A 17,301-nucleotide genomic window follows, 5' to 3' on the forward strand; every position below is an offset into this window, starting at 1 on the left:
ACTTTACAACGTCGGACACATAACATAGTCACGCAAAAGGCTAATCATATTAATTACAGTTATCAAACAGCTAATTGTGTGTTGCTAATGCCTTCTAACAATCAGCATCCTTACAAACGCTTGGAACGTCAGTTGAGAAAGGCGTATAGTTCATCATAACATCGTAATATACTTCATACGCCCGCCATGCTGCTAAATCTACCCAATTTTTCATATCAACAGAAAAATATAGGCTTCTCTCGAGCAGGGTTGCCAGGTTTTCACAACAAAACCCGCCCAATTGCTACTTAAAACTAGCCCAAAACCAGCCCAATCGCGTTTTGGGGGGTGGGGTAATCAAATTCCAGGGGGTAAAATCCGCGTTTTTGGCGGGGTTACCCTGGTAAATTTTGCATTCCAGGGGCTAAATATTATGTTATTTGGGGTCGCTTGAACCCGTGGACATGAAAAACAACCCGACTCCCCTGCTAGTTCTCTGTTAATGATATGCCAAAGCCCGCCGGCACGTTGACGTGATTGGTTACAATGTAGTTTGTGACGTCAGCGATTTCAAACCGCGGGTCTTTTTTCACTGCAGTTTTAAGGAGAAAATACTCCGCAATGGTGTGTTGACAAACCATACAAATTCATATTAAAAACACAACATTAAAAACTTGATTTTCACCACAGGGGGACTTTAAAAGAACCATTTAGAACCTTTTGTGTAATTTAAAGGTTCCATGGATGTTAAAGGTTCTTCATGGAACCTTAGATCCCAATATTCTATTCTATTATGTTGTGTATTATTCCGTTCTATATTTACCAGTTCTATTATGTCCCATTATATGCTAGTTAAATTCTAAACTATTATTGTATTATAATCTATTCATAAAAGGAAGCTGGTTCGAGCAAGTTCCCAACTACGTGTGTCTATTTTATTAGTTAAAAAAAACTTTAATTGCGAGAATAAGCGCTCAACATCTGTGTTACGTCACAGTGCGAGTGTTTTGGAGTCGGTTACGTCACCTCGGTGACTGGGAGACCCGGTGATGTCACATTAAGCAGGGAAACCTCACGTGCCTCTGATGCGCCCTGCAGAATGAGCCCTAGTGATCCTCCAGCGATACTAAACATCATCTGATAATACACAACGGTCCACCGATACCGGAGTGAACGCCGATTTCTTAAAGGCGCAGTGACACCTGCATCCTCCTCGCGCGCGTTTGTGCGTCACATCGAGGTTCCCCTCACATCTCATGAACCGACACCGAATCAACCACCAGAGCAGAAACCGGGGAAATACTCGACGTTTAACGGCGTTTGGCGGATGCACGCGAGCGGACGGTGACCGTGTGAGGTGTTGCGGGTTTTTCCTCGTCGCGTTCGGGTGGAGTCGAGCCACATACTGAAGTCTGACCACTGACACACTTCAGGTGGGTGTTAACACGCGTTCCTGTGCTTCGGCAGGTATTTGTGCTCGTTACGCAGTTTCTATGTTCTATTGCGTAATTTTTGGAACGTTTGAGTGCAACATTTGTAACATTTCCAGCGTTCCTGACGCGAACGCGTCTTTATGGGCAGCGGCTCCTCTTATTATCTAATGGTCAGTACGAGAGGCAGCAGTCGAATATAAACGCGCTCGTGCTGTAGATTTGGGATGAGGGATGATGGATGGATTGATCCCGCAGGTTATTTGGGAATGCTGCTGCTGGAATGACCAGAAGCGCGTGAGAGCGAAAGATGGACGCGCTCGAGTCTCTTGGGCGTTTGATTCCTTCGGATGGAATTCCGCCTTAAAATCGAAATGCGAGAATCGTAAAGATGTTCAGTGAAGAGCTTCACGAGCTCTATGATAATTCACGGAATGGCCTTGAATGAATGAATGGATGAATGGATGGATGGATGGATGGATGGATGGAGGAATAATAATCACGACCCTCGTGTGTTTTTGCTGATTCTAGATTTTGTCACATGTCGCCTACAAATAACGAGCATTAAATATGAAAGCTATAAGTGAATAATGGTTTATTTCTATAATTCTGAATGACTAGATTGAGATTCAGCCAAATGTTCCAGTGCAATGGTTGTTCCTGGCCTTTATTCAGCACTGAATGTATGTACATGAACATGATGCACTGAGGGTTAAAAGGCTCTTGTGAAGCTCATTTTCTGTTGAGATTCACTTTACTGCTGCTGTGTAGTGATTTATGTGTGAAAATAATAAAAAAAATAACTTGAAAAATGAATCTCTATAATTCTTAGCTGCTCCTCTGACCTGTTTTGACAGGTGTTATTGGAGCTGTTATATCACAGCGTTGGCATAGCCTTGAGAAATGTGATTGTTTAACCCGGCAAAAACATGTTGCACAGAATGGGAAGCCTGGAAATATCAGGGAATTGTAAAATGATGGTGATTTATAGGAGAATTTGTGGAAAGTAATAAAATCCTTAAAAATGTCTATAGTGAATATATATATATATATATACACACACACACACACATTTTTTTGTCCAAAGGCCTTAATAATAATAATAAAACACAAAGATATGACATCCAAAGTATGTAAGGTAGTACAACTAGATCTCTTTTATTGAATCCAAAAGGTTTTAATTATATTTTGCTTCATATAAAGGTATTTTAAAGATTTTGAAGTGTCAAAAGGTCATTCGGTTTAACCGTCCAACCGTTCATTTGTGACTAAAATAGTTAAAATGTAATAATATTTTTTATTCTGGCATGATTTTATATCATCATATATCAACATAGTGCAAAATGGTGTTAAAATTATGTGTAGAAGTCGTTGGTTTGTTATGAGAAAGAATGTCCGGAAAAATGAATTTCATTGATGTCATTCGGAGTAACCAATATAAAGGGACCATTTCGGATCAAGTCATGCGGCCAATATCATGTGACAGGATGTGACATCATTCTGACACCTGCAAAGGACCACATGGTCATGAAGCAAAGTAACTAACTCTCTTTTAACTATTTGAAAAATTCATGTTTTCACTTGATCATACGCATGTCCTGAAACATCAGGTCATTTGGTACAACCGCTATAAAACATGGAAAATGTTGTAATATTTTAAAAACTTGTACTAAATATAAAATGTTTGATTGTCCTTTTGCTAGCTAGCTAGATATCAGCCTGTTAGCATTGTTTGAAAATATCGTCATTTGGTAAAACTGAAATTTTGTTTAAACCGAATGACTTTTTTGGTGACAAATTTTGTAAGAAGAAAATGACAAAAGCAGTGTTAATTGATGATAAAAACCACATAATCTCATTGTTAACACTTAATAAAACTTCAAAATTAATTATATCTTCATTCTATTTTTTTTACACTTTTAAAAACCTTATTCGTCAATGACCCATATTATAGTGTCATATTAGAGCTTTTTTATTTGATTAAAAATACAGTAAAAATTGTAATATAGTGAAATAGTACCATCTAAAATAACTGTTTTCTATGTGAATGTATTTTAAATATTTATATTATTAATTATTATTAATTTATATTATTATTATACTCTATTATTATATAAAAAAAATATTGTAATATTGAGTAATTAATTGTATTATCATTACTCCAGTCTTCAGTGTCACATGATCCTTCAGAAATCATTCTAATATGATGATTTGATGCTCAAGAAACATTTATGATTATTATCAATGTTGAAAACAGTTGTGCTGCTTCAGATTTTTGTGGAAAGACACATTTTTGAATGGAATTAAAAGAATCAGTGGTCAGAGAATAAGTGTTGTTCCTCATAAGTTTACTGGTCACAGCTCATGGTTTCATAAATACAGTCACATGAAGACTCATACAGTAAAGTACTGTGATCATACCATGGTAAAGTGCTGCTATCAGATGGTAGTACCATAGTACTTTTTTAATTTACATTTACATTAAAGTCACCATGAAATCAAAAAATGGCCATTCACATTTTTTTATAGAATATTGCAGTGTTTATTATAAACGATTTATCCGTGCACATCATTATTGATTTAAATTCATGTTCCTCATAATCTTGAATCAGAATAACTTCCCCTCCCTCTTGCAGCTCATCTCTTCTCTTCTCTGATGACGAGGGCGGGGCAACCTGTCACTCACATGAGATCCACCAATAGCAAACCACAACCATCCAATCAACTCCCCATGGACAAAATCAAGCCCCGCCCTACATTTGTTCTTGTTCCAGAAGCCGGTTGCACAAACCGCTAAGACTAGTCATCACATTTTTTCTTTAAGACTGTTCATAACTGTTTTAAGTCAGTTACATAAAAATGTAGATTGGTCTAATTTGATACTGATTGCCCCTAATCTCTAGTTGATCATACTAGTACTTAAAGGGTTAGTTCACCCAAAAATAAAAATTCTGTCATTTATTACTCACCCTCATGTCGTTCCACACCTGTAAGACCTTCGTTCATCTTCAGAACACAAATTAAGATATTTTTGATGAAATCCGAGAGGTTTATGACTCGTTCATAGACAGCAATATAATCAACACTTTCAAGGTCCAGAAAGGTACTAAAGACATCCTTAAAACAGTCATGTGACTGCAGCGGTTCAACCTTAATGTTATGAAGAGACGAGAATACTTTTTGTGTGTAAAAACAAAACAAAAATAACGACTTTATTCAACAATCTCTTCTGTTCCCTGTCATTATCCTTACGCAGGTGACGCAGTAACACAGTAAAGGCTTGAATGCCGGCTCAGTATTGGCCAAAGCTGATCACGTGATCAGCACGACGAATAATGAGTCGGCGTTCTGACGTAGAACAATGTACGAGAATGACACAGAAGAGAAGATATCATTGAATAAAGTCGTTATTTTTGTTTTGTTTTTGCGCACAAAAAATATTCTCGTCTCTTCATAACATTAAGGTTGAACCACTGCAGTCACATGACTGTTTTAAGGATGTCTTTAGTACCTTTCTGGTCCTTGAAAGTGTTGATTATATTGCTGTCTATGGACGAGTCATAAACCTCTCAGATTTCATCAAAAATATCTTAATTTGTGTTCTGAAGATGAAGGAAGGTCTTACAGGTGTGGAACGACATGAGGGTGAGTAATTAATGACAGAATTTTTATTTTTGGGTTAATTAACACCTTTAAGACACAGTTTTAAATGGTTATGTTTATGCAGCTGCCCCAGAAGCCGTTTCACTTGAACATACGTCACAATAGGGAAGGCAGTCCTACTTTTTCGCTCATGCAAGATCCCATTTTCCCATGCTGTTGATAATGACGGGGTTGTGATCGTCCACCTCTGGAGTTTGTGACTGTTTCACCTTCATGAGCCAGCCGTGCTATAGAAGTACAGAAGTACGAGCGTGTTCATTTCTCACGCTGTCATGTGTTCTGTGTGCAGGACTCAATCATGAAGGACGGAATGGCCAATAACAGCACCGCCAGCATCTCTCAGGCCCGGAAAGCCGTGGAGCAGCTGAAGATGGAGGCCTGCATGGACAGGATAAAGGTCTGTGTGTGTTTGTCTTTATTTTAAAGGGGATCTAAAACACAAGATGTAACTTAAGTCTCTGGTGACCCCAGAATGTGTCTGTGAAGTTTCAGCTCAAAATACCCCACAGATCATTTATTATAGCTTGTCAAATTTGCCCCTATTTGGGTGTGAGCAAAACCACAACGTTTTTGTGTGTGTCCCTTTAAATGCAAATGAGCTGCTGCTCCCGGAACCCTTTCCAGAAGAGGGCGGAGCTTTAACAGCTCGCGCTTCGGTCGCTCAACAACAACAAAGCTGGAGAATCTCACGCAGTCAAAATGAGGATTGTCAGTAACGGTGTTCAGCCTTACATTGTTCAAACCGGAGTCATGTTAATCTTTTGTGCAAATCCAGCGTTGAATTGACCCTCGTTTGGGTTCTCGGGGTTTATGTAAATTTTGGGGTTTGTGATGTCACTAGCCCAGGAAGAAGCTTGTTGTAGTCCCTACCAGCCGTTTGTTGTAGTCCTTAAAGCGATTTCTGTAAAAGAAAATATCTCCCTTTGATATTTTTCTCTTTAGGTTTTTTATAAGCTGAATATTATTGAATGTTTGATTAATTTATGTCATGAAGCTGGTATGGCAATAAACAAATTGTGAATGATTAATCCGTGAAAAAAGCACACAAATGCATTACAAAAGCAAAACTGATGTCATCGAAACATAATTTTCAACATCCAATCATTTATTGATGGATATCTTCTTCTTCTTCCACTTTTTTTGTTAAATATCCTGTTTCAATTGAAAATACGTCAGATTAAGGAAGTAAGAAAACTCTCAAAAATATTTAGGCCTAAATTTAAGATTTATGTGTTTGAATTGCATATAAATTTTCCATCCATTTTGATTACAAAATTTTAACATAAACTAATAAACTTAATGTGATGCACATTTGTCAGTCATACAGAAATAAAACAGGTCATGCACTTAAAAAGAATATGCATCACAATAAGTTTGTTTATGTGTAATCCAAATGCAAAGACATTTTATATGCAATTCAATACTTAAATCTTAAATTTAGCCCTAAATATTTTTGAGTGCACTTCATGTTGAATGCAAGTTTTGCATTTGGCCATAAATAATGATTGTTTTCAAACAGAAAGTCCCACCCCAAACTTGTAAAGTTGACATGTCAGACAAACAGATCAATGTTTTGAAAGTGTCACAGTCACATTAAACTGACACACCACAAGATCATTTAACCCATCTAGTGTCTCTTCGTTAACGCCCTAGAAGTGCAGATTTGTACTGCAAATCAATGGCCTGCTTGCTTATAATTTATATTTCATATGTCATCTTATATGACATGTGGTGACAGCAGCATCTGGAGATGTTTGTCAAACGGCCTGCAGTGAAATCGCTTCGTTATCTGCACTAATGTGCCCAGAAGACTTAGTAACCGTTTTAAGGAAGCTTAATGTGGCTATTAGCTGTAGTTAGGTGGCGGTTTGGCGAAGGATCTCGCCTGTAAACCCAAGGGATGGAGAAATGGGTATAGCAACAGAGACAGAGTGAGCGTTTAGAGGAGCACGGGCTCAGCTGTGGCCTTTTAGTCGGGAAGAAAGATGGATTGGACAATTCTGCAGAGGTTTCTTTCTCATCTGCCCGCCGTACACCGCCTGCTTTTGCATCATTCTGCAGATGGCAGATATTTTCTGAGTGACATCAGATATGACCTCTGTCTTATTTCTGCCTTTTAAACACTGGGATATATTTTGGGAAGCAATCTCTAGGGAGACAGATTCTCCATTGAGTCAATGTAAAAAGAATCTTTATTGCTGTGTTTGATATTTACAATCACATTTACTACCTGTATTTACTTCTAATGTACTTCACATCATATCATTTCAATATATCATTTTGTATTGATGTATTTTTTCAGTATATCATTTTTATTTTTTTATGCTTGTATAAATAAATAGTATGGAAGCTTGTTTCCACCATGAAAAAAAAAATAAAAAAGGTAAAAAGGTCTGATTCTGATTCTGACTTTTTTCTCACAATTTTGACTTTTTTTTCTCGCAATTCTGACTTTTTTCTTGCAATTCTGACTTTATAACTCGCAATTCTGACTTTTTTCTCACAATTCTGACTTTATATCTCGCAATTTTGACCTTTTTTCTCGCAATTCTGACTTTATAACTCGCAATTTTGACCTTTTTTCTCGCAATCTTGACTTTTTTTCTCGCAATTCTGACTTTTTTCTTGCAATTCTGACTTTATAACTCGCAATTGTGAGTAAAATAGATAGATAGATAGATAGATAGATAGATAGATAACCCTGCAAGCTTGATTAAACCATCAAAATATGAGGAAAATATTTTTATAATATGAGGAATATATTTTTAAATATTGTATATATGAAGGAAAAACAAACATAAAACACTAAACTTGGTTAAGGTGTTGATATGACAAAATTATTTGTCAGAAAAATGCAAACTACAGCCGGTTTTATTTTACTATGCAAAAAAAAATGTTCACAGGATAAAGCATACATTGACTACACCATCATCAGTTATTAATATTTTGTTGGTTCTCTTTTGTTTTTGCATGTGTTCATAATTTCTTTGTATGACAGCCTGGCCAAAAATGATGTCGGCAAAATTTGTCATGTTTCATTGCGATATTATCACAAATAAAACACTTGACTCCAAGCACAACTACACAATATGAAAAAATTCATAAATTTTTTTAATAATATTTAAATAAAGGGTGAAGATGTCAATTTTCTTAGACTGGATCTCACTTTTGGCCACTACTGTATACTATAGATATGGTAGCACTTTATCTTACAGTCCTGTTCTCCATGTACATAATATGTACTTATTATACAACCTACCCCTAAACCTAAAGATATAAAATGTATATAAATGTATATAAACCTAAATATTTACATTCACCATATATATATATATATATATATATATATAGTGAATGCTTCATCAGTGCATGTTATTCTAAAAACTTTTTTTTTTTTTTTTTAATAACATGCACTGATGAATCATTCACCAGGCATGTGAATTAAGAAAGTAAACAGAGTCTGTTTTGATTTCACGTGATTATAAGTTTGTATAAGACAGTCATGATTGTGTGAATTGACTTATTCTTTCTGTCCACTTTCCCATGCCATAAAAACTAACATACAGATTCCCAACGTAATTAATAGAAAGCTTCTTCTCATCTAACTCCTGCGAGGCGTCTCATGTGCTCGAGCACTTGTGTCTCGCGGCGTCCCATTATTGCAACACAAAGGTCACTTTTTGGCAAAGCAAAAACACATAGGATTTGCTGCGCGTTTCGTCAGTGTCAGGAGGCAGAGAGGAGCGCCACGTCTTCATTACTGTCCATGATGTTGTGTTTTGTGGGAAATTAACTTTGAGAGCGAACTAAATTCTTTTAGTTTAACTAGTAATGATGCTGAAAATACATGAATAAATTACATTTTAAAATATACTACAATAGAAAACTTCTTTTAAATTGTAATAATATTTCACAATATTATTTTTTACGGTATTGTTGAATGCAGAAGGACGAGAGCGAGCGGTGGCCGGTTTGATTGGAGGTTCGTCGCTTTAATTAATTCCTCAATCACACAGTGGAATGTTATATGTGTTAATTAGTGTGGCTCGTTCATCAGTGGCTCATGTGCTGTAATTACAGACTCGACAGTAAACCCACAGCGGCCGCAGCTCATAAGTCCTTCTGTGAGTACTGGAAGAGTCCATTAGGGCTCAACGTGACACTTTTACTGCGGACGTTTACATGCTTTACCATGAAACTTATCAATGACGCTTTTAAACCATGTAGCGGTTTCCCTTAAACTACCGTTCAAAAGTTTGGAATAAAGAAGTCTCTTCTGCTCACCAAGGCTGCATTTATGTAATCAAAAATACAGTAAAAATTCTGAAATATTATTACAATGTAAAATAGCTGTTTTCTATGTGAATTTTCAGCATCATTACTTCAGTCTTCAGTCGTCACATGATCATTCTAATATGATGATTTGCTGCTCAAGAAACATTTCTGATTATTATCAATGTTGAAAACAGTTCTGATGCTTCAGATTTTTGATGAATAGAAAATTCACAAGAACAGAATTTATTTGAAATAGAAATCTTTACTGTCACTTTTGATCAATTTAATGCATTTATGATTTAATTATTTTCTTTTCATCAACTGGCAAACCTCCTGAGTTTAGGAAACCCTGCCTTATATAATAGTACTGTGATAGTTTTAGATGCATATGTAACCCCTCCTGTTCAAACCGCCCACTCTAAGCAGGACTCAAACCCGGGTCCCCCACATGGGAGGCGGGCCCTCTAACAAGGAGGTTAAAGACCTCAGTCTAGTGCCAGTCACCTCTTGAGATCAGGGGAGTGAGGTTTACACACACAGCTCTTACTGGCCTATGTCCGTTACACATATACAGTGGTATTTTGACACATTTTTACATACATTTTCCAAAGCGACAAAGGTAAATTTTTATCGGTTCATGCACTCCCTGGGATGCAGACCCATGGCATTGCTTGCACCACAGAATGATTTACATATGTCCAAAAGCATATAGTAAAACTGTGGTACTTTGTGGTACTTTGATATTAGTTTTCCACTGCACTCCAGGAGCGAGAAGAAGGGAAATGTAGTTTGTTTGTTCAGTGTGATGTGTGTTTGTCAGTGGCACTTTTGCACCATCTGGCTGTGAGCGTCATACACACCGCTGAAACTCACTGCTTCCCCTCCGACAGCTGCGTCTCTCCTCATCATCAGCTCTCACATGAATCAACTCTTCACTGGACCACACGCGTCCAGGCTCTGCTGATAAACAACACATTTCTGTCACCTGATGGAGTTTGGGTTCCTTGCCACTGTCTCATTTGGCTTGCTTACCTGGGGTTTTAAAAGACACTTAATGATTTGAATTTGATTGACTTTGCAACATCGACACTGTTATTGAACTGAACTGAATCAATATTGAACTGACTCAGGCTGATGACACTATTGTCTTCTGTAGATATGCTTATAGCTGAATTGAACTTGTTTCATAATTGATTACCTTTACAGTTATTGAACTGAACTGAATCAACACTGAAGACTTGGGCTAAATAATGACACTATTGTCTTTTAGAGCTGCTTAAAAGCAGGATTTAAATTGGTCTTATATTTGATTGTCATTGATTCAGTTATTTTCCTGTTTATTACTGTGAAGCTGCATTGAAACAATCAGTATTAGCGCTAAAGGGTTGCCAGGTTTTCACAACAAAACCCGCCCAATTGCTACGCAAAACTAGCCTAAAACTAGCCCAGTCGTGTTTCGGTGGGGTCCCCCGGTAAAAATTGCATCCCACGGGGTAAAATCCGAGTTTTTTGGCGGGGTTCCCCTGGCATTCCAGGTGCTAAATATCACGTTATTTGGGTCACTTCAACCTGCGGACATGAACAACCCGCCACAACACTGTTAAAGTAGCCCAATTCCGCGGGAAAACCGGAAACTTGGCAACACTGGCGCTACTTGACTTGACAAAATGAGTTAATAAAATGTATAGGCTACCATTGCATGACCAATTCCAGGTTTGTTGACCATGTTATAGTTTCATTTCACTTAAGTTCAGTGTTTTTGCAAAGTTTCAAATTAACTGACCTTCAAAGAGCCAAAAGAACTTTGCCAACACTAGGGTCGCTAGACTGAACTACTTTACTGTAGTGAAATACCAGTAAAATATTACTGATCAATTTTGTATTACTGATGTATACTGAGCTAAATAATTTACCTTGATATTTCATGTAGTGTGTGTTTTCTGCTGTTTAGAATCAGATCTAGCGATGCCAAGTTCGCGCGTAAATCATTCGTTTTAATCGGTTCTTTTTTAATGGTCAAACGGGTGGTCTGAAATGGTTCGGGTTTTTTTTATTTTAAATCCAGCTGTTTTCGTTATTGTGTATGAAAAATGATCCCATAGTACCACCTAGCGTTCAACCAGCGTTATAAGACCAACCAGCAAATGAGATGAAAATGGCATATTTAATATTTTTTTTTCTAAATTATAACTTTTTTCTAAATTATTTTCATGGACATTTCAGAATGCTGTTTTTTTTCAAGTCAAACAGTGTTGAATAACATGAATAAATTGAATAAGAAATGAATAGTTTACAGTTTTATCAGACTTTTAGATCAGAAAGAGCCTGTGTGCTTGTGTCTGTTGTTTTAGGCAGAAATTCTACAGAGGGACCTAGAAACAGAAGTGAACATAATGGACTGTGATAAATGTCATGTTTTGGCATGTTTATGCAGCGTGACATTTGCAGACTAAAATCGTCCTCTTTCAAACTTCTTTTTTTTTTTGGTCTTTGCATAGACTAAACATTTATGTACGGCAGTCAGCTAACTGTTTTCTCAGTGTCTATTTTAAATTTGTGGATTCCGTCCCATCTGAGAATACACTACTAGTCAAAAGTTTGGAATCTTTAAGATGTTTTAATGTTTTTGTAAGAAGTCTCTTCTGCTCGCCAATGCTGCATTTATTTTATAAAAAAGTGAAATATTATTATGATTTAAAATAGCTGTTTTCTATGATAATATATAGTAAAGTGTAATTTATATCATGTGATCAAAGCTGAATTTTCAGCATCATTACTCCAGTCTTCAGTGTCACATGATCCTTCAGAAATCATTCTAATATGATGATTTGCTGCTCAAGAATTAAAAAAAAAAAAAAAAAATTATTTTATTCAGCAAGGATGCATTGAATTGATCAAAAGTGACAGTAAATACATTTATAATGGTAAAAAAAAAAATCTGCCTTGATTGTGTCCTCAGGTGTCCAAGGCGGCGGCGGACCTGATGGCGTACTGTGACGCACACATACGAGAGGACCCGCTCATCGTGCCCGTCCCGGCCTCGGAAAACCCCTTCAGGGAGAAGAAGTTCTTCTGCACCATCCTCTGAGGCCGGGCCGGGCTGCAGGTTCTGCCGTGAGGTTTCCACGTCTCTGGCTGCTGCCGTTGAGCTGTGTTTGAGTGGCAGCCGCCGCGTCTGTTGATGGTCCGACCCCTCCCGGAGGCCTGTGGGGGTTTTTGGGGGGGAGTCAATTAACTTGGCAACCCAGTCAGAGCATCTCATGTCTCGTTAACTAGGTTTGTTATTGCTTCGTAATTAGAGAACAGCCTTTCTCACTGCTTATGGGATGAGAGAGATTTTTATGTGTGTATTTGTTCCATTTTGCCTCATTTCATGTGCCACAGAGGATGTGAAACCCTGACGGGTGGCCGTTTTATAATGTTATTTAGACATTTTTTTAAATAAAACGATTCTATATTTAATATGCACTGCCCAGTCAAATGTTTGGACACACTTAAGTGAATCTTCAAAAAAAGCTTGTGCATTGATAATTGAAATTGTTGATAAATTGTGAATATGAATGAATTTGTTTACAAAACTGAAATTTGATCAAAACATTCAAACTTTTGGAGTGGATAGTGAAATAAAAGCAAAGCGTCCCAGGATGAAGTTGGTGGGTGAGCGATAAAGAAGCTCAAATATAAGAGAGTTTTGTTTTCGATCACTTCATCAATCCAAGTTATTTAATAGGTTTCATTACTTCACTATTTTCTGTTTATTAAGGAGCCTTGCACATGACATGCAAGAAAAAAAAGTAAACCGTGCGGACATTTTACTATTTGGTTCCCTCGATTTACTAAATCGTGCAGACGTTTTACTAATTCATTCCCTCATTTTGCTAAATGGTGCGGACGTTTTACTATTTAATTCCTGTGAGGACGTTTTACTATTTCATTCCCGGACGTTTCACTATTTCATTCTCTCGATTCGTGAGGAAGTTTTACTATTTAATTCTCTCCATTTGCTAATGGTGCGGACGTTTTACTATTTCATTCCCTCGATTTGCTTAATCGTGCGGACGTTTTACTATTTCGTTCTCTTGATTTGGTAAATCTTGCGGACATTATTTCATTCTCTCAATTTGCTAAATTATGCACACGATTTATAAATCGAGGTAACAAATGAGTAAATCGTGCGCAAGATTTAGCCTACTATTTTTTTCCTGCATGTCATGTGCAGGGCTCCATAGTTTTTGAATAATAGTCGTAATAAAGAACGATTTTACAATATTTCTGTTTTTAATATAGCCTATTTAGATCACATAAATTCAGCATTGATGAGCAGAAGAAATAATGAAGAACGCACAGATGTGTCCAAACTTTTGACTTGTCATGCATCTGTACTAGAATGATTCCCATTTTTTAAGATATTTTCTATCAAGCATTTTTTTTTCACCTCATGCGAATCAAATCAAATCTTATCCAGTTTCCAAGTAACATTGTGATAATCAGAACAGGATACCACGCTGAAAGTGAATACAGTTTTCTACCCCTTCAGACCTGAGAAATTAATTCTGAATCGGTGCAGTTTGAGTTCAAACATTCGACGATAGTCCTCCTGCTGCTTTCCGGGATCCGCTGGCCCTCGAGATGTTGCTCTGTGCGTCCGGATGAGGGTTTGACCGTACAGATGTTAACGGCCCCATCTCGCATATAAACTCGCATGTGATTGGACGGATTAACTAGAGTTCCTAATATCATCTGTGCCGATAACTGTGAGATCACATTATTTTCCTCTTTATCACAAAGTTATTTGGAGACTTCACACTCGTACAGTTGATATTTAAAGCTAAAGTGTGTCATTTTGGAACGGCAAAACATTTCAAACGGGGTTCCCGAACGGGAAAATCACCGCGTTCAACCTACAAATCACTCATTTTATACAGTAATGGCCAAACGTGAAAGGGGATGTTTGTTTTTAATGACACTACAGATTCAATTAAACCATCAAAATATGAGGAAGATATTTTTAAATATGAGAAAGAGCAAAACACTAAACTTTAAGGTTGCTATTTATCTGAAAAAAAAAAAATGTATTTGGCGCAAACTTCAGCTACAGGTTTTATTTTACTAGGCCTATACAAAAAAATAAAAAAATGCATAGAAAAACAAAAAGTTCACAGGATAAAGCATTCATTGACTACAACATGATAAGTTATTAATATTTCATTGGTTCTCTATTGTTTTGGCATGTGTTTATAATTTCCGTCATAATTCGGCGAAATTTGGCATGTTTCATCGCGTTATCACAAATAAAACAACTGACTCCAAGCTAGAGCGATTAATCGTTAAAAGATCGCGATCTCCATTTAAATACACACGTGACTTTGTTCCTAAATGACAACAAGCTTGTTCGAGATTGGCGCAGCGCAGAACGTATCAAAGTACCGCGAGAGCATATGACTCCTTATGCTTTTGAATCGCTCTCGCGGTACTTTGATATCGAGCCTAACGGTTCGCCTGTCTGTTAAACCTTTCATAAAATCACACCGAAACATTCAAACAGTCTTTTCAACCACACAGTATCATTATTTCTGTGTTCCTGATATTCAGATAATCACAGAAGTACTTATATTATAAGTGCATATAATCGCTGATATCTCCTGTAGCGATCAAAATAGAGTAACTTGGCGCTTCAAATAACGGCTATATCATCTGCATTTTTACGCCACTAGGTGGCGACAAGTGACTTAAAAATGTATGTCATTCAATCATTCATTCAAGAGATTTCGTTCTATAACACTGATTCATCCAGTAATGAAACAAGCGAAGTATTTACAAGTGAGTCATTGAATCATTCATTCAAACCGTTTTTTTTTAAAATAATTATTTCATATTAAATAAACATTTTTAAATAGACTGCAGTAATTTTTTTTTATCAGAACCTCTAAGTAAATTACATGTTATTTTGTTTAGTTAATCGTGATCTCTATTTGAAAAAAATCATCATTCTCAATTTATCCAGAATTGTGCAGCTCTACTCTAAGCAAAAGTACGCGATATGATTACAGAAACCTTTAATAATGTTTTAATAAAGGGTCAATGTCAATTTTCCTAGTCCAGACATCACTTTTGGCCACTACTGTAAGTGACTCTTCACCTTATAAGAGGATTTATTATTAAAAAAATGTCATGCATCGCATTTAAATTCAGTCTGAATTAGATTTAAATGCATTTCATTGAATTTGACCTTTTTATTCAATGAAAACTTGAGCTTCCCACATGCAAACAGGCAGATTCATTCCTCAAATCACCTTCTTGCTAATGATGATGATTTCTTCACACTTTCTGAATGGCCTTACTAACGCTGGGCATGTTTCACAATAGTTTTTGAGTTGTTTTGCCTGTCCTGATTTAAACAGCAAGGCCTTTGACTGAAATGCCAAACGGAGAGCCTGCATGTGTGTGTGTGTGTGTGTGTGTGTGTGTGTGTGTGTGTGTGTGTGCGCGCTCATATAGAGAGTTGGTTTCTGAGTGCCAAGTACTGTGACTATGGCGTGTCCTCTACACTGTTATTTCACAGGCTTTTTCCTATTCAAAACAAACAAACAAACAAAAAAAAAGCACAATGTCAAATGTCTTTTCTTTATATCACTGTATTTTAGCCTAGCCTTTGCTAATTTATACAAGACCAAGTGTTATTATATTTAATGCACAGCACCTGATTGAGGTGTTGCTTGTGTAACCTGTATTAAAGCCCCTTTAAAGTGTGCTGCGGTGGATGGATGGAGGTCCAGGGTCTTTTGACACCCAAACTTTTGGCAACATCTTCTATCTGGAGAAGATCCACTTCAAAGTGCACAGATGTATATTTGAAATGCTAATGTTGCATGAGATAGCCTTTACATTAAGAGAAACAAAGAGTGTGTATGTAGGGTTGGTATTTAAAATGATGCTGTGTTCGAAACGCTTAAACATTTACTTTTATAATGCCGCTAATGCTCCACGTGTTCAATGAGAATGAGGGTTTGTTGGGTTTCCAAGCCAATGAAATGGAGATTTCTACATAATTGCAGTACAGATAAACCCCAAAATGTAAATGATCTTTTAAATATTATTATTATTATTATTATAAAACCATAACTTGCATGGACTGATTACCCTATTTAAATATTAGAACTTTGAGATACCTTGTAATTGAATCAATGCCTAAATGTATGGATTTGTTGGTGCTTTTCTGCACTTTTCTCTTTTAGAAGTCTGAATGTGTAGATCTGTGCAGTTGTACAATAAACATTTTAAAACTGTCTGCATTCGGTATTTAGTGTGCTTGGATTGTAAGAATGATGGTTTTTGATGATTTGATATGTTTGTGTGATGACAATAACAAATTATTTAGTATAATAAGTACTTATTAAAGGGATAGTTCACCCAAAAATGAAAATTCTGTCATTTACTCACCCTCAAGTTGCTCCAAACCTGTATGAATTTCTTTCTTCTTCAAAAGATATTTTGAAGAATGTCGGTAACCAAACAGTTCATGGTCCCCATTGACTTTTTTCCATACTGCGGAAGTCAATGGGGTCCGTCAACTGTTTGGTTACCCATATTCTTCAAAATATCTTCCTTTGTGTTCAACAGATCAAAGAAACCCATACAACTTGAGGGTGAGTAAATGATGACAGAATTTTCATTTTTAGGAGAACTGGCCCTTTAAATCGACAGCGCTGCCTACGCCACATGGTGAAATTGTGGTCAAGGGAGACACCTAGTGGTGAAACAGAGCATTACACTGTTTTTATGTACAGTTTCGTGTTGTTTTTGTACAAGTTATTATAGGAAACAAATTCATGAGAATTATTAACATGATATATTTCAGACCATTTTGTTCTTATAAATGCAAAAAATTGACAGTGACACTATGTAAAAGTTGTTTACAATCGAGAAAAAAAAAACGTTATGCTCGTGATTCAGA

The 17,301-nt window shown here is 36.6% G+C and overlaps 1 protein-coding gene across 1 annotated transcript; it reads left to right on the forward strand.

Moving 5' to 3' along the window:
- Positions 1-1,038: 1,038 nt before the first annotated feature.
- On the forward strand, positions 1,039-16,635 carry LOC127525480 (guanine nucleotide-binding protein G(I)/G(S)/G(O) subunit gamma-4). The gene is made up of 3 exons (XM_051918057.1): positions 1,039-1,412; positions 5,362-5,469; positions 12,307-16,635. Exons 2-3 carry the CDS (start codon positions 5,371-5,373, stop codon positions 12,433-12,435), a joined length of 228 nt encoding a protein of 75 aa, XP_051774017.1. The 5' UTR covers positions 1,039-1,412; positions 5,362-5,370; the 3' UTR covers positions 12,436-16,635.
- Positions 16,636-17,301: the final 666 nt, after the last annotated feature.

The sequence above is a fragment of the Ctenopharyngodon idella genome, chromosome 13, assembly GCF_019924925.1.
Source record: "Ctenopharyngodon idella isolate HZGC_01 chromosome 13, HZGC01, whole genome shotgun sequence".
NCBI lineage: Eukaryota > Metazoa > Chordata > Actinopteri > Cypriniformes > Xenocyprididae > Ctenopharyngodon > Ctenopharyngodon idella.